The sequence below is a fragment of the Leptopilina boulardi genome, unplaced genomic scaffold (assembly GCF_019393585.1).
Source record: "Leptopilina boulardi isolate dan_hultmark-lab unplaced genomic scaffold, ZJU_Lbou_2.1 LbouV2_216, whole genome shotgun sequence".
In the NCBI taxonomy this organism is placed as follows: domain Eukaryota; kingdom Metazoa; phylum Arthropoda; class Insecta; order Hymenoptera; family Figitidae; genus Leptopilina; species Leptopilina boulardi.
Window position 1 is genome coordinate 2089837 of NW_026137770.1, and position 20104 is coordinate 2109940.

Consider the following 20104-nt stretch of genomic DNA (forward strand, 5'->3'; position numbering starts at 1 on the left):
CAGATGATAATGGCTGGAGTAGCGGCTGGCATTGTAGACAAGGCTGGAAGAAAACCACTTTTGATGATTTCTTGTGCAGGATGTGGATTGAGTTTAATAGCAATTGGAGTTTATTTCTTTTTGAAAGATGAAGGAAGGGATGTCAGCACCTTGGGATGGATTCCACTCTCTTCATTAGTCATTTTCATGATTGCTTTCTCAGTAGGGTGAGTTTCAAAAATTTTTCTACTGGATAAAAATCATTTTCGATTAATAATTGATTTAATTTTTTTTACTACAAAAACTGTGGTAAAGTAATTTAGCAAAAGAATATAATGATACCAAAAGTACTATACTGATTTAATAGTACCAAATTGGTAGCAATACACAAAAAAATTTTCTAATATGTAATTATTTAATGAATATTTTTATATTCTTAATTAGAAAAATTGACATTTTTCTTTAAAGATTGGGACCAATTTCGTGGATGTTAATGGGTGAATTATACACTGTTGAATTAAAAGGAATAGCCACCAGTTTAGCTGTTATGGTCAATTGGTTTTTAGTATTTTTGGTAACTAGGACATTTTCCGATATGAGCAAAGCATTAGGATCAGCAACGACTTTCTGGATATTTGCTGGCGTCATGATTTTTGCGACAATCTTTACTCTATTCTTCATTCCTGAAACAAAAGGCAAAAGCACTGAAACTATTCAAAATGAATTAAACGGTATTAAAAGAACAAGGCCTGCATGTTAGTTTTAATAATATAATATAGGAATAAATTAAATTAATATTAATTATTAATTAATTATTATAAGTTAGCTGAAAATTTATTTCTTGAATATATAAATTTAAGGAAAAAATTAAGAATTTTTCATCTCTCATTGTTTATGTCATTATTATATAGAAAAATGTTTGTGTGACTTTTTTGCAATTTTTTTTTTTTGTACTTTTGAATTTAAAAAATCCATATCTAGAAAATCCTGGTATTCTCTCTGCAGTTAATACCTTGTAATGAACTTTTAAGTGATTTTAAAACAAATATCCTTGCGATAACAAAAGCTACCGATATTTATCGTTTTATCAGTTTTATTTACAATTTGACTCAATGCGATTATATTTGTGTGTGTGTAATGTATAATAATTTTGTAATATGTACAGAATTTAATTTTTGTATAATGAGTATATGCGAGTATTCATTTTTATTATTTATAATATAATAATTCATTAATGAAAAATCTCGAAAATTATTTTTAAAAATATCATAAATTACTCACGAATCGTTATACGATTATTTCGATAATAAACAATAATTTAAAAAAATTTGTAATATAGAAAATTTACCAATAATTAATAATAAAATTAATAATTAATAAAAAAATGAAATTAATTTCAAGTTTGTCAGATAATTTTGTATAAAAATTAGCAATAAATAATGTGTATTTTTAGAATTTTAATTTATGAACTTATATATATATATATACTTTTTCCTGAAGTGGGAATAATAAATTAAGTTGTCAACGATTTTCAATTAGGAAGTAATACGAAAAATAATTACTTAAAATTAATTAAATTAAAATAAATTAAATTAATTACTTGAAAATAATTTATTATAGAAATATTACTCTTTCAAAATTGTAAAAATTACTTTGTATATATATACACCGAAAAAAAAATATTCTTGTATTCAGAGGAAAATTCCTCTTACAGAATCCTCTTGAATTTTATTCTTAAAACAAGAGTATTACTCTTTAAATGAGAATATTTTCCTCTAATTTCAAGAGGATCGAAACAAAAGGACTATTCTAGAGCATTCCTCTTATATTCAGAATAATCTTTTTAGAATAAAAATAATGCTCTTAGAATTTAGAATAATCTTCTATGTTTAAGAATATTCCTCTAAATTCTAAGAGGATTTCCCATTGAAAGTCGCTCATGCGCAAATATGATTGCGTCATATCATTTACGTCGCGTCATAAATCGCATATCATGCGTGAAAAAGTTTTAGTTTCTGTGTGAAAAAATGTGAATAAACCAAAATGGATAATAAACTTTTAAATATCTTGATAGAGTTGCAACTTACACAATACGTGCCTATTTTTGAAGGTAAAAGAAATTTTTTAAAGTAATTTTTAAGAAAATTTAAATAATTTTGAGGTTATGCTATTTAAAAATTTATTTTATTACGATTTTTATTTAGTTTCATTTTATTTGAAAATTTATTTAAAATAAATTTTCAAATTTAATGAATTATTTGTTTTTTGCATAAAAATATTATTAAAAATAGATTTAGTTGATTTATTCCAAAAAATTAAAATCAATTTCAATTTATTTATACTCAAATAGATGTAAATCATGGAATAACAAATTTTATTCCTTTTAATTTTATAGATTATATCTATGACATACAAATTAGATGATTGCATTTTTATTATTTCAGAATTCTTTTTAAGATGATATTTTCCTCTTAAAATAAGAGTATCCTCTTAAATTAAGAGAAATAATTTTACATAGAGGACAATCCTCTTAAACCTAGAGGACATCCTTTTGCAGCATATACTAGAGGAAAATATGCATTGAAATAAGAGGAATCCTCTTGAAACAAGAGAATTTTTTTTTCGGTGTATCATTGACTTATTAGTAATAAATCAGGTCTAGAGCAAATGATAAGAAGTTTTTCTAAGATGCAAGGTGATTATAAAGAATTCACCTTTCCATTAACAATGTTTACTTTACACTTATCTATCGATAATTAATTACAATTTATATAAATTTAATGTTTGAATTATATTCCAACACTGCGCAGTTTAAATGCATAATTTATTCAACTGCGAAAATAATTTTAATTCTTCAAAATTTTGCTAAGATTAGAAAATATTTTTATAAAAAAATTTTAACCCTTTTTAATTTTCTTTTTTAACAATTTCTTAATATTTATCAGTATTCCGATTTTTCTTATTGTTTTTATTTTAAAAATAACTGCAAATTAGTAAAACACTTTTTTAAGTGAATAATTGTGTTTAACATTTATTTTTACATAACAATATACGTATATATGTTTATGAGATGATAGATATTGTTGACTTCTTGTTTTTACAAATTATTATATATGTGTTGTTACTTCCGTTCCAGGAAATAGTCGACAAAAATTAAAAAAAGCAATTATGCAAAAAAAAAAAATGTTTGAAAAAATTTAATTAACTAAAAGAAATTTAAAGTATTAAAAAAAAATATTTCAAAAATTCGAATTGTTACAAATATCTTAATGAAAAATAATTACATTTATTGACATCAATAATTATTAAAAATTAGGTAATCAGAATAATAAATAATAGAAATCAAGATTATGTGAAATTCTTTTTTTTATCGCGGATGATGAAATATTAATAGAGTAACTGTGTGAAAATACACAGGTAAATTTTTTGATAAGTAATAAAACAGAAAAAAAAATTGGGTTAACACTTTATTAATATATAAAACAGGAGCGGATTCAGACAAGATTTTTTTAGAAGAGGGGGGGGGGGTGGTTGATATTAACAAAAATTGAATCCAGATATAATGTTATCTCTTTGTCTCTCATAAAATTTATATGAAGCTTTTGGGAAGGTGGCCAAATATTTGTGCCCCCCCTGGATTAGCAACTGATATGAAGTTAATAAAAACGTCGGTTATAATCATTTTGCGAATTAGTTTGACAATTTTATTCTTGATATTAAGTTACAGTGATTATAACCACGTAAATTTGTGTTGGTAATTATGTCTTATTATTTTCTATTAATATTAATAATTATAAACTTTGTTTTTTTTTATGAATTTCATATACTTAGGGCCGGTTTCACCAACTATGGTTAAAAGTTAATCAGCGATTAAAGCCAATTTAACCGCTCATGATTGGTCGGTTAGGGATTTAATCGCTGATTAACTTTTAACCGGAGTTGATGAAACTGGCCCTTAAAAATTTAAATTCTTAAATTTTTTCAAATATTAAACAAATTTCAGAACGTATATTTTAATACAAATTTTATATAAATTTTACATGATAATGGAGAGAAATTCATAAATTAATTCGAACAGATGCAAAATACACTCTGAAGTTAAAATTTGCATTTAAAAGGATTTTTATTAGATAGAATTTTCTTTTAGTTGCATTTTCATTTTTCGTGTTCAATAATTAAATTTAAATTAACTCAAATGTTTATTTAGCAGAATTTTCATTTTAAAAAATTTTTCTTTAACCAACTTTTTTGTTTTAGAAGAATTTTAATTTAATCAAATTTTCAAAATGAGTATTTTGCTAAATTAAAATTCTGATTAGAATTTAAAAAAAAATTCGACTAAAAGAATATTATATCTAATAAAATTCTAACTTAATGAATTTTTATTGAAGCGTCTCAAAATTTGACTAAATATTGTCTGATGAATTTTCTTATAAATATACTGATTTTTTTTTTGGAAGTTATAATAATATGTTATTAAAATTATTGTGCATCGTTATTGATTGTCACGTGCGGATCTAAAGAGAACGCAAACAAATTAAGAGGTTGATTATCTTTAGTGACGTAAAACTGAGATGAGTGCTTTTTAAATGGATGAACGACTTTTCCATCAGGTAATGCGTCCTCTCAAGCTATTGTCAAAGTAACCCTGATCAAATTACAATCGCGATTTTATTAAATCCAAAAGTGAAAAAGAGATATTACTGAAATTTTGACTTTTTTATAGAAGAACTAATTTTTCCAAGGTGACTAATTGAAAATTATAATTTTAAAAATTAAATAAAATGAGTGATAAAAAAATGTTTCATATTCCACATAAAGACGTTTTTTTAATCCTAATAAATAAACTTTTTTTTTAATATTCTATATCATGAAAAATTTTTATTTTCCTTTTTTTTCACCTTGAGATAAAGGAATTCATAGGAAAATAAAATATACGTGAACTGTATATATAAAAAGATTATATTAAGTGACTAATTTAAAATTTTTATTTATTTCACTCTGTGACGTTTATATACATATATATGAAGAACACTTCATTAACTTATTTTAATTCGCGATTGGAATATTGAAAAAAAGGAAGGTAAAAGTCGTCAACAATATCCTGGGTTACATTTTTACTCTATTTCATTAATATTATATTATTGGTCTGAAATGAAAAAACAACAACTGTTAATTAATATTTATATATATATATATTAATTAATATTATTATTGTAGAAAATAATTAATATTCATTTTATTGAAATTTAACAACTTTCTATAAAAACAGTTTATTGATAAAATGTACTTAAAAAATAATATCATAGTTCATTTTTTGTCCCTGCGATTAATATCTTTAATTACTAATCTTATTTTCAATTAATTATTACTTTAATTTATTTTGATAAAAGTTCTTGACCAGAACAACATTTTTTATCAATATAAATTCTTATAGATTTACGTCAATATTTTATTTCAACACAATTGAATTTATAATAAAATGAGTAAATTATTTAAATGCATTGTGGGAACACATTTCCAATTTTTGAAATTCTTTTTTTGCATCTCTGTTTAAAATTTTAAAACTCTGATTTCCGGAATAATTTTTCTATTTCAATCCGCAGTCAATTTCCGATTGTCAATTCTTGTTATGTTAGTCGAAAAATATTAAATCATTTTATTCTTATTGAATTAGTTAAAAAAAAATTAACTTAGAGATTATAAAGTTATTTTTCTCAGTGTAAAAAATATTACTAATATGTATTTTACTGATAAATATTGAATTTGCCATTAGTACTAGCGAAAAGAAAAATCGTCACTATTCACTGTATTTACAATAGATATAGAATAAGAATGTATAAAAGCTTGTTCCGGTAAGAAAAGAAATAATATGTAACGTCTGTTAATAAGAATTAGTTTTATTCTAGAGAAGTATTATTGACTCATTCATTTTTCTATGAAATTAACTTATGTTCCCCCTTCAATTTATTTATATTTGCAAAAAAAAAAAAAAAAATTCAGAAAGTTTGTCTTCCTTATCTATTTTAACTTTATATAACAAAAGTTTTCTCTAAAATAAAAAAAAAAAAAAATTTTCTTTAAAAAAACAATTTAAAAAATTTTTAAATCATTGATTTATTAATAATAATTTAAAATTTATTTTAATATAATTAAGAATTTTATATAATTTTTAATACAATATAATTTAATAAATTATTCTAATTATTAAACATTTTCAAATTTCTCTGAAATGAATTCATTTTTTTTCTCAATTTTAATTTTAAATATTGCACATTATGTGAATATTATCATCATATATAATTATGATTTAATTTTTGTCAAATTAAATTTTTAATTTATAAATAAGAGTAAGAATGCGCGTGTATAATGAAATGCAGAGTGTTCTTGATAGTACGTTATAAAGTTGAGGTATTAAAAATTCGGATCGAGTAGATGATTAAAGACAGTAGTGAATAACTGCAGAACAATTAGTTAGAAAAGAAGGTCATTTCGTGGGAAAGAAACAAACATGAAACGAATAAAAAAAAATTCCATTTTTACACTTTTTTTTTTTCTTAAAGATGTATATCTCTTGTTGCCAACAAATATGATGTTTTTTGTTCTTTTTGATAATTCCTATTACGATGAGATGATAATTATAATAAATATATTTTTAGTTATATATAATTAAATAAAATAAATAACTTTATTATCAATTTAAATAAATTATAAATATAAATATATTCAAATTTTAATAAATAGCTATAACTATAATTAAATAAACAAATATTACTAAAATTTAAATAATACTACAAAAAAGCGAAAATGTAATTTTTTTTTTGACATATACAAAAATTATATTAAAAAAATGCTATTTTTTCAAGAAATGACAAAAAAGCTCTTGGAGGATATAAAAAAAGAGCAAATGGAACAACTTTCAGAAAAAAAATATAAAAGCCTTAGGAGATAGAAAGATAAAAAACTTATATGCTTCCATACTCACTTTATTTTAGGCCCTCTGATAAAATAAAAAAAGATTTAGTTCCATCACTCCTAGGGGGAGAATGATATTGGATTTTTATGGAAACATAAATTGCAAATGTTTCAATAAATGACAAAGTATTATGTTACAAAATATTACCATTATTTATGTTTCAAGAATTTTTTTTAATTTTTCTAAAAATTATAAATATTTTTTGAAACCCCAAATTAAAAAAGAAAAATTGTTTTGAAATTAATTTTAAAAAAATTGGATAGTGTATTTTGAATTATAATAATTAATGAAATGGAGTAGGTAAATGGAAAATTAGTTTCGTTTATTCGTTAGATAATTTTTGAAAGAAATATATATTATATTAATATATATGTTCGAAAGTTATCAATTTTAATTTTTTTTTTTGGCATGTCCGATGGCCTACTTCTAGATAAAATATTATAAGAAAGTGGTATTAATATTACTCAATGAATGAATAATTTCCATATCATATGTATAAAAAAGCAAAAATATCTGCGATATTATATATATCAAGGCGCCAAGTAAAAAGGAAAATCAGACATTTGGTACACGATAATTATGACACAAATTACAAAACGAGTCTATTTTGTTATATTGAACTTGACCTTCCAAGAGTATATGAAAGGCGTTAATTATACAAATTATAATAAAAAATTGTTGAAAAAAAAATACACGGGACTGACAGAAATTACACAATCAAAATTTTTGTAAAATTGAATTTAAATTGTAAAATAAACAGATTTCTCATTTTAGAAAAAAAGAAAAATATTCTACTGGAATATATAAGAAATATTACATAGTGTGATTAAATAAATAAATATAAATATTCCTAAAAAAATAATTGGAAAAAAAAATTTGACAAGACAAATATATTTACCTATATTTTTTAAATAAAAAAAAATGTCATTTTTTCCTATTAAGACTCTTATATAGCAAAGCGAAATTTCCCTTTTTAAGTAGAAAAGTCAGTTTTCGACAAGACCAACTTTATTAAGTAGAAAAGTCGGTTTTAAGGAGAACGAAATTTTAAGTTTTAAGTAGATAAAATATTGTCAGAGATAAAATTAATTTTTTTTCTGCAAAAAAAAAAAAAAAAAAAATAAGTAGGAAAAATTCTTCTTTCACCAAAAATTTTAGAATTTGAAATACTGCACTAAAAATGGAACGTACCTAAAAAAAAACATAATTTTCATTAATCAAAAGATTAAAAAATAACAAGAAGAGTACAAAAATATGAAAAGTAAAAATATACAGATTTGTTAATAGACAATATTTACAATTTCAAGTCTATAAATTTCATCTATTGAAAAACTTTAATTTATTATGTGGGAAATATGAATGACAACATTGTGTAAATTTGCGTACAAACAATTAGGAAATATATGTTGAAAAGAAATTTATCTTCCAACATGAAAGTGAAGATAAAATTTTGTAAAATACAACTGTCATAGAAATTTTTTCGAAAAAAAGAAAAAAATTTTATTACGTACAGAAAAAAAACGTGAAAATTTATCATCGCGAATTAAGACTGTAAGATATTTGAAAAAAAAAATGAAGATAACAATATTTTATTTACCAACGCCTATATATAATATACTTACAGTACATGAACTCAACCTTTGATTTATGCTTAATATTGCAAAATTGGAGGATTGGCAAAAGATATAAATACGTCATCGTATCAACGTAATTATTTTGCGATAATGATTTATCGATAATTATGATCGTCATCAAGGCGTTATATATGATATAATTTTTTTTACTAAATACCTTTCGTACACATTTTTCTGTTATCAGTAATGTATAAATAAATAAATAAATAAAAAATTTATCATAAGCTTTTATAATAAGTGAGAGAAAAATTATATAGTTTATTCTTATTTCAAGAAACTATCAATTTTACCAAAAAATTGATCAAAATAATTATTTAATAAAAAAATTTGCGAATATTAATTTAATGGAAAACTTTTTTTATAGTAAAAAGAATTATGTATAGGAAAATTAAAATTTTGTTTTGATTTAATTATATTTTCTCCATATTTCCAAATGGAGAAAATATTATCTTTTCATTATTTTGTTGACTATATATTATAGGATAGACTTTGTTCCCCTCATATAAATAAAATAATAATCATTTGATTAACAAATCAATTATATATATATATATTTATTTTAGTTTTGAAAAAACTTCAAAAAACAATTAATAATTTTCAACAACTTAAATAATTTTTATTTGTCTCAGAATTAAATTTAATTGATTCAAATAAAATTAAATAAAAAAGAGGAAGAAACAAATAAATAATTATTTAAGACAAATTTATTTATATTTAATTCAAATATACTGAATTTGACAAGAATAAAAAATTTCTCTAAATGTATACTTATTAATGTTTTTGTGAATTAAAAATATGATAAATTGATAGAAATGTTAATGAATGAAAAGTTCAATGAACTTTAATATTTTTGATTGTGAGTAAAAAAAAATAAATGTTTACTGGATGGCAAATTTTTTATGATATTTTCTAGTGGCAAGGCCGGTGAAAAAAAAAACTATAAGCAACAGGGTCCGCGTATTTGTGAAGTTGTAATGACCCCCACCAATCGTAACGATGAAATAGAGGGGCAATATAAAGAGTATGTCTACAGCCCTGTACCAGTAAGTTCGACTTCGGCAGTGCACCTTCCTACCACCACCCTCACTAATTTTCATAAAACCAATACCAGCAACGAGTCCCAGTGCGTTAATTATAATAAAGGTTATCATCATAATTTTCAAGCAGAAATGGCAGAAAAGGGTTCAAAATTTCTTCAATACCTTGCTGCCACTACTGGTAAGTTTACAAATTACAGACAATTTTACAAAAATAATCTTAATCGCATATAAAAATATTATTGTAAATTTTATAATAAAAAAATATATATATAAATTTTATAATAATTTTTAAAAATTTTATTTAATATTTTTATAAAATAATTTTACATTAACAATTAAAATAACCATCAAACAAATACCATTTAATTGACTCGAATAAAAATTATTTGGTTCAAGTAAATATTTATTTGATAATATTCAAGTAACCAATTATTTGAATCAAATAAATTTTTTTTTTCAATGTACTTATTTTTAACTAATTTAAATTTAGAGAGTATTAGCATTCATATTCAAATAATAATTGTAACTAATCAATCATTGATTGTAATTGTAACTACCATTGATTATAATAATTATTGTCTATATATAATTATTTGAATGCAATCATTTTTTATTATAAAAATTAATTTTTGAAAACATTAATTATATTAATATATATCTCTTATCAATAATTGAAATTACCAATATTTAATAGTATCAGTATAATTAAAATTATCAATAAACTAAAAATTTCTATATAAATAATAAAATTTAATCGTAAACTTTATTACCACAAAATTGTTAATTTAATTCTTCTATTTTTGTTTTATTCATTTAATTAAAACTACCAAGAAAATTGTTATAACTTTTTTTGGCTAAAAATTTTTTTCTAAAATTCCTCGTTAAACGGTTCATTATTGCTTAATTTAATTTCAAATTCAATTTATTTTCCTATATATCTCCTATGTATAAAATGTGATAACAATTTTATAATTAGATATAATATCTACGTTTTACAATAATTTATGCCTTATTTAGTCAATGATTTAAATTTTTTTTACGTTTAATCAAGTACTTTAAATGGATCATATTTTTATGATCTTATCTTTCTTAATAGATATACATACAGAATAATAAACGTATATATAAATATAATATTTCAAACTCGCTATATATAATAGTTTTCATAAAATACAATTTTTTTTTGCTTAAATTTTTTTTAATTATGCTGTATAGTGAGGAAGGAAATCTATTTTTCCAATATGTTAAGCAAGAAAATTTATAAGGGTCGTTTAACTTTGATAGAGAATCAGTGAATTAATTATACTCATTTTGTGTTTCAATATATTATAATAGATTGTGACAGAGATTTATCGACGTATTTGATTTTACATTTGACGTTATAAGAAAAAAGAAAAAAAAAGAATTACATTCTTTACGGTGAATTATAATTACAAAACGTAAATCGTGTACAAACAAAATAAAATGTGTTAAATAATTTTTATATGTTTTATAGTAAAAAAAAGTTTCAATTTATTGTTTGGTTAAAAAATCAACCGCAAATATATTATAACAGTGCAATCTATATTAAATTAAGTAAAATTTGGTTAAATTAATGAATTAGTTGTTAATTATATGTAATTAATTATTTAAGGATAAAAATTTGTTTCATTAGATCAATCAAAAATTTTCTTTGAATTATTACTAATAATTATAGTAACTATAGATATAAATGTAATTTATTAAAAATGACTACCAACTAAACTCATAATTTATTATTGACGAACTAAATATTTTGTTGTCAAAATAAAATCAGAGTTTCTACAATAATTTCTCTTCGCGAAATTCCATGATTTTTCCATAATACTTTAAAACTCACTATAAATATAAATTATGACGAATTAAAATACTGAAAATGGGTCATTTTCAACGAACGTGTAAATTCGAGTCTTAGATCATGGAATTGAAAAATTTGCATGATATGATCAGAAATTCCATGATTCCATGATCCAAAATGAATTTCCATGCCATTTCCATGATTTCCATATTTTCCATGATTTGTAGAAACCCTGAAAATATTTTTAATAGTAATTAAATTGAAATATTGTCATATACAGGAAGGTAAATAATTTATGTGTTTCAAATAATCACGTATTTTTGCAATGACTGATTCCATATACGTATAATCGTATAATGATAATTAAACAAATTTTTGAAAATAAGAAAATTAAAATTAAATTATAACAAAAAAGTGGAATAATTTCGTGAAATTTTGGTAAATATTTTATATCGTGTATACTTTATTTTTTTATTTCTTCTGACAAAAGCGAGAACTTGTTGTCAAAGGAATAAATTGCAATTCAAATTCCTACACATATATGCTTTTTCTCTTCTCTCGTTTCAAACGTAATTCAATTGACCAAATTACTGGATCCATTGCTATACAACAATAGCAATCATTATTATATTCAATCTAAAAATATTTTTTGAGTCATTCCATTATATTTCGAACAATGTCGTTGCCGACTAATTTTTAAAAATTATGATACTTTGCAGGAATGATCTTGAAGTTATAAAGATCACGAAATGAAAAGATTTTTACTAAAATTTTTATTATTTACTTTAAAATATGAATTTAAAGTGTACGAGGTGCTGAAAATTGACATTTTTTCAGATAGCAGAAAATATTCGAAAAAACCTATAATTTACCATAAAAGTGTGAAAATTATTATTGCAATTTATTAAGAATGACTAAATTTACTTTTATAAATTGATTTAAGCATTTAAAGATATGAAATAATAGGAAAAACATGATTTTCAATTTCATCTTAAAAATAACCTAATTTTGCTATTTTTATCGATTAATTATGAGAAAGGGTAAATATTAAATTAAAAAAAAACTTACCAAATATCAAGTCATTGCTATTAACTTTCAGATTTTCTTTGTACTTTTTAATTTTTCTCTTTATTTATATAAAAATTTTGAAAAAGAAAATTGCCACTTTGCTAATTTTTGCGATTTTTGAAACTGAATAACTTGTTTACAGTAAAACGGAAAAATCTGGGATTTTGGGAGTATTTAAATATACACTAAATAAACATACTCCAAAAGTCTTGCGTTGGTTTTTGAGCTATTTTGTAAGATAAAGCGGATCGAAATTTCATTACTTTTGAGGCTATATTGACAATAATTTGTTCTTAACTTGAAGTTGGCTCGCAAGTGTTGTCATTTAATATAAACAAATATGAATTTATTACAAGACACGACACTTGCGAGCCAACTTCAAGTTAAGAACAAATTATTGTCAATATAGCCTCAAAAGTAATGAAATTTCGATCTGCTTTATTTTACAAAATAGCTCAAAAACCAACGCAAGACTTTTGGAGTGTGTTTATTTAGTGTATATTTAAATACTCCCAAAATCCCATATTTTTCCGTTTTACTGTAAACAAGTTATTCAGTTTCAAAAATCGCAAAAATTAGCAAAGTGGCAATTTTCTTTTTCAAAATTTTTATATAAATAAAGAGAAAAATTAAAAAGTACAAAGAAAATCTAAAAGTTAATAGCAATGACTTGATATTTGGTAAGTTTTTTTTTAATTTAATATTTACCCTTTCTCATAATTAATCGATAAAAATAGCAAAATTAGGTTATTTTTAAGATGAAATTGAAAATCATGTTTTTCCTATTATTTCATATCTTTAAATGCTTAAATCAATTTATAAAAGTAAATTTAGTCATTCTTAATAAATTGCAATAATAATTTTCACACTTTTATGGTAAATTATAGGTTTTTTCGAATATTTTCTGCTGGCTGAAAAACTGTCAATTTTCAGCACCTCGTACACTTTAAATTCATATTTTAAAGTAAATAATAAAAATTTTAGTAAAAATCTTTTCATTTCGTGATCTTTATAACTTCAAGATCATTCCTGCAAAGTATCATAATTTTTAAAAATTAGTCGGCAACGACATTGTTCGAAATATAATGGAATGACTCTTTTAGTAAAATTTTTTTATTTCATGATATAAAGAATTTATGCAATATATAAATATTTTAAATGTATACAATTTCAGAAGGAAATTTTAATTATGAATTTTGTCTTACATTTGTTTTTTTTTAATTATACAAGTTGTTTTTATATAATTGCACGTGCAAAGGAATATAAAATATTTAACTAGAAAGTTTTAATTATTGATTTTTATGCTTCGAGTGAGATGATACAATGATGGTGATACTAAATTAAAAATTGTGAAAATTTTAAAATTAGCCATATTGATAGTTTTATGTGAAAATTAATTTGGAAGCTTTCGCGCCTTTAACAAATAAATATATTATTGCTGATCTTTCAGAGTGATAATTCAGCAATCATTGACAAATAAGGTGTGGATGTGAAAAAAACGTTTTATTACGTGTGAATTATCTCACACAATATCCCATATATATTTAACTTTTATTTCGAAAAGAAAGTAGTTCAAAAATCTCAATGTAAATTTTGTAAGAGAACAAATTTATAAGAAATTAATTTAAATTGCTGTAAAAACCATTAAATTTTTTCCAAATTGCATATATCTATTTGAAATTAATTATTTATATTTTATTATTCAAATGTTTTTACTGTATAACAAGATTTACATAATTTAAATTTTCTATTTATATATCACTAATGTAAAATTTCAATAATTTTTGAAAAAATCAAGGTTTATTTTCAGTTACATGATTAGCTGCTTGAATGACCGTATAGCGATTAGTCGTCATTCAAACACACCTCCAATTGTTTATTGAATTCTTTTTTTAGAAATTTCACGTATACATGTTCCACAACGTGATACGTTTTGATATAATATATGAGACCACAAATTTAATTCATGTAAACATTTCAGGTATATTGTTAAAACATATATAATTTTTTAACGTTATATTATAAATCTCGATTTTAAAAAATTACTAAAATTACTATAATTATTTTTTTAAATATCAATGAAATTTTTCATTAAATTATTATATTTGTTGTATTTTAAAGAGTTTGTTTATTTATTTAATTTTTGGTTCTTGTCGAAATAATTTATTTTCAATCACTAGAAAAATAAAATAATAATTGGTAATTTAAATTAATAGTGCCCACTCTCTAAATATAAATTAGTAAAAATGTTAACTAATTTTATTTAGTGACAATGATAAAGTAATCTAAAATTTTCCTATGGAAAATTCATCAGAGTAAATGCAGAATTAAAAAAAACTGAAGAAAGTGATTAGAAAGAGAAATATAATCATATAAAATTATTATAATTTTTTTTTTTTTAATTTTATCAGCAAAAGTTTAATCTTATTTCTAGAAATATCGATAGTTTAACATTTTCCATATATTTTTCTTAATAAGTGTGAATTATCAATGTTCGATAGTGAATTATCGGTATTAATAAATAACTATCATAATATAACATTAATATTATACCATAATCTTTCTCATTTTCTGGAATTTCAAAATCATAATACATTTGCAGAAATTAGTTTAGAATTTATTTTAGTATACAATATTTTATATATATAGAGATGCGATAAACAAAACGCTATACCTTCTAACAATTACGTTACAATCCGTTATAATGACGGATCATCTGCGCTACTAAAGTCACCGCCTACCGTTTTTATTGAAAAAAAAAAAAATGATAATATATAATCAACATCTCTCGCCAGTTGGTGTAATATTAAAAAATCTAAAAATATATGAAAAACGGTATTTTATAGATTAAAATATACAGCAAATGAAAATTTTGTACTTTTTCTACTATAGAGAGGAAAAAAAATTGCGTGAAGGCAGGAAACTGATTTTTATATAAGAAAGGTCAAAGAATAATTCAATAACCTCTTTATAGTTCACTGATCTATTCTTGACAGTTATTTAAACATTTTAGAAGAATAAAAAAAATTAATTTTTTAAAATTCAATTATGGTTAATTTTTTTTATTATTAATTCTGATTTAATTAATCAATAATTATTCATTTTAATAATAAAATAATTATTATTTAATTTTTTTTTAATTATTTTATCGTTTAATTAATTTATTTTTAAATTAATAATTATAAATTAGATAATTATAATTATTTAATATTATAATCAATTATAAATTAAAGTATAATTTAGGTCTAGTATATATTATAGTCTAGTTATTATATTATAAAATTAATTTAGAAAAAAAATCCCTTGGAGAAGTATAAAATAAAGAATAATTTATAATTGTTCTGAGAAGATGGGTAAAAAAATTATAAATAAAAGAATGATATATAAATTGGAATTTAATTGTTTGCGAAATGATCTGTAATTATTTGTAATTAAAACAATGCTAACGATATTTTCTCAGTATTTTTCTAATATAAAAAGTTAAGTTTTCACACAATGAGTGAGAGAGAGAAGGAATATTAGCAATTATTATTAATATAGAATTATTGATAATTTACACTTTTCTCCTGGTTTCTCAATCGCGTTTTTAAATTATCTCAACAAGTTCAATGGCACATTTTTCGATTAGTAGTGATTTCAGAAAATTTCCAATAACTAAAAAAATAATTTTAATATAATCTGAGAGAACTAAGTTATCGTGTGACCTGTGATTATAGAAAACGAGATTCAGAATATACGGTTCTACTTGTAATCTAAATAAAACAAATCATATATTAATACTTTTTTCCATCACTCAGTTCCTTTACATCTATTCTGCAAATAAATGATATAAGATTTCGAAAAGAATGTTTAACAAATTTTAAATTAGGGTCAGTTGGGGTAAATGGAGACAAGAGGTTTTGGAGCTTAATTTACAGTTTTAAAATTAAATTCAACGTCAATATTTTAACCTCAGATCACCTGCAAAAGGTTTTGAGTATTGCCAAGCTTTTATCTTGACAATTGGCAGCAAGATAAAAAAAGTTATCGCTCAATGCATAAAAACTTGAAAATCAAAGTCAAACTGTTTCAGTATTTTGTCGAGCATTTTAAAGAAAACAGACTTAAAAATCATACCAATTTGGTTAATAATGACAAGCTGTCCCCATTTACCCCGAATTTTATGAAATTTTCCAAATTTTAGGGTAAATGGGGACAGTCAGTTTCATGCGTTTAAAGCTTATCTAAATTTTTTTCTGCTGCATAAAATTAATTCTGGAAATGTAAATAACAACTTAAAAAAATATAAACCCGCAAATATTACCTTTTAAAGTAAGAAAATAATATAATTTGTGAAAAATAGCGATTTTGTCCCCATTTACCCCAACTGACCCTAATTAATTAATTTTACTTTTTTATTTGACAAAAATTTTTAATTCTATTTTATAGAATTTTTTCTCAAATAAAGAATATTTTATATAAATTCTATATAAATTTTCACCATTTCTATTTTCTAAACTGTAAAATATTTTTTGTTGTAAAATATAGGTATTTATTTTTTTTACCTTTAAATAATAATTTTCGCTTTCTGTATATAAAAAAAATAATATTTTATAATATTTCTCAAAAAAATAATTTTAAAAATTTCCTTTTGTTAAAATATATTCTGAAAAAAACAAAACAAAACTTGACAGTGACATTTTTAATTATTTGTTTCATTGACTTTTTAAAACTTAAAGAAAAACTGGTGACCTTGCATGTTTTACGACAGTATATCAATAATGTAGCGATAGAAGTAAGTTCGTAAAAAAAAAAAATTTGCAGTATTCTTGTTGAAAACGACAATGAAAATTATACGAATATAAAACAAAATTGTTTGCATCCTGAACATAAGATAAATACAAGAGTGTAACATACATAGACGTACTTTGTGCATATTTTTGCGTTACGTCATTAAATTTGACAATGACTTCTCAAAAATCAAAATTTCTCATTTTAACTACTTTATTTCATAATATAAATGTTAAAATATTTGCAGTAAAAAATTATTTTTATGTAAATGTAATAATATTTGCATCGATAAATTTTTTTTTAATTCTATGCCACGTTTTGCGATTTTTTTTAGCATTTATCAACAAAACGGAAATTAAAATGTCAGTTGGAAATTTTTTTTTAATTAAAAGGAAGTTCATTTCAAGTTACAGGATTTGAATATAATTATGTAAAATTTTATAAAAATCAAATTATTCAAAAAAAAAAAAAAAAAGAAAAATTGCGCACCTCCGCATCCTTCATAATTATTATTTGACTTCCTTCTTTGATAATACAGGTGCAAATGAGTCGCAATATGTCACCATTTTACAAAAACAAACCTCATTCATATAATTGTAATTTAAAAATTATTTTTTTTGTCCTTAATTCAAATGACATTTCCTAACGTTTGAAATATTATTTTCGAAGAAAAAAAAAAATAATATTCACTAGACAATAAATAAACGCCGAAAAAATAAACCAACATCAATTTTGATTATAATTTATTAAATAAATTTTTATCTAGACAAGAAACAATTGTATTATATTCTCAAAAAAATAAATTACGCTATAAATACTAAAAAATTAAAAAAAAATAAAAATATTTAAATTTTGAAAAAAGGTGTAGAATTAAATTTTTTTATTTAAACAAATTGTTTTGATTAATTAAAATTCTCTGCTTGTATAATTATTGCTTGAATGTTGGAAATTTAGACTATACATCCTTTTTTGACAGGAACACATTTATAGAGATAATTTTTGAATTGTGTTGGAATATTCACGAGCGTTTTCCGGTTTTAATAAAAGATTTTTAATCTTCAAATTTATGATGTGTGAATAGAATACGATTTTAATGACGAGAGGGAACCTTTTTTTTATAGTCCATCGATTGTCGCTGGATTTGCGATTCTTACATAACATTGCGATTTCTCCTCATTGATCTGTTGATATTAATTATAATTTGTTGTTGACTATTTTAATTATTTAATCATTTCTCGACGAAGATTTTTATCACTCAAATACAATTTTTTTTTATCAGAAAAGAAGAATTATGCATAACTAAATAAAAATGATTTTAATAAATATAATTACAATTTTTATGATATTGTAGATATAATAAATGAAAAGAAGAACCTAATAACGGTAATGGTTTTTCTTTCATATAACATTGGCATAATGGAAAATTATTACGTTACGGTCTAGAAATTTAATGGAAATTTTAATATTTCTAAATAAATCATTATAATTGTATAAGCATCTCTCCTCGAACTACATAAATCCGTTATATTTCTTTGAGACAAGTATTATTATAAATAAATATTACAATAATATGTGGCACAAAAAAACATAAAGCATATTTCTAACAATAAAGGATAAATTTTTTCTCTACTGATTGATGGATAAATAATAAAAATATAAGCCAGGAAGTATATATAATCCTTTTCCGATATTCCATTTTTTATCCTCTTAACAAAGTATTCCCAATAAAATTGTAATTTATATAAAAAAAAAAAAACAATAAGGAACAGGAAACTGAGAAATACATATCTAAATACATCTAATGTATCGAGAGTAAAAAAAAACAAAAAATAATTTTGCATAATAAAATTTGAATTTATAATAAAATTCATATTGTAATGTGTTCTATCTTTTTAATGTGGAAAAAAACCAAAAGTTGACATTTACGGAAAAAATAATGATTTTCCGAAGGAACAAGTAGATTTCAAACAGGTTTTCAATATCAATTATTGAAGAATGTAAATAATTCAAAACAGGTTAAATTCTTGTTACAAGTTTTTAGACTTTTCTATATAAAAGAAAGTTTTAATTTCCTATATGTCTATTTTAATAATTGTCATAAAAATATAAGTATTTTTTAGCATACGATCAGACAATTTTTTTTTTTTATTCAAACCATTTATAATTTATTTGAATTAAATAACAATATATTTGTCTCTGAGCTAAAAAAAAAACTATACATATATACAAAATTTATTTGAAATAAATACATATTTCTTCAGCTTTGAGACAAAAATATTTTTTCTCTTGATGTAAATGACAAGCTTCATATAAATAATATATATGATAAATATAAACTCTATCTTTGTGTGATAATTGCGGTCTTTTCGATTAAAATAACAATCATTGAGGTCATCTTCATTTTTAATATATAAGAGGAATTTCATAAAGGTTTGTTTTGTTTGCAGAATTTTTGAAAATAATACTCCATATTAAATAACAGAAAAATTTGTTCTTTTTTAAAAATATATTTAGAAAAAAAATTGAATTCAAGGTAATTAAAATATAAGATAAAAATAATTTTCTCGTCAAATAGAAAACTAATGTATTACAACGACCATATATGCATCATCAGCAAACTATTTGACGACATAAGTGCTCTTTTGAAGCTGTATATTGAAAATTAAGTGCCACGTTATATTTACCCCATTGTCCTCCGTATTTATAGTTTCGAAAACTTGACCATAATTACTCTCGTTACCTTATTAATGAAATCTAATATTCTTCGTCCCTGTATATTGATCTCTGAGTACGTCAATTTCGAAATAGACGTGATATTCCA

General features: G+C 22.2%; 1 protein-coding gene across 1 annotated transcript in view; it reads left to right on the forward strand.

The window, feature by feature from the left end:
* The window catches only part of LOC127279513 (uncharacterized), a 28697-nt gene that overhangs the window by 3601 nt on the left and 4992 nt on the right, over positions 1-20104 (forward strand). Inside the window, exons 4-7 of the mRNA XM_051301909.1 lie at positions 4-206; positions 448-734; positions 3622-3733; positions 9503-9807. Of these exons, the coding sequence (XP_051157866.1) occupies positions 4-206; positions 448-734; positions 3622-3733; positions 9503-9807 (907 nt within the window). The remainder of the gene's footprint in view (positions 1-3; positions 207-447; positions 735-3621; positions 3734-9502; positions 9808-20104) is intronic.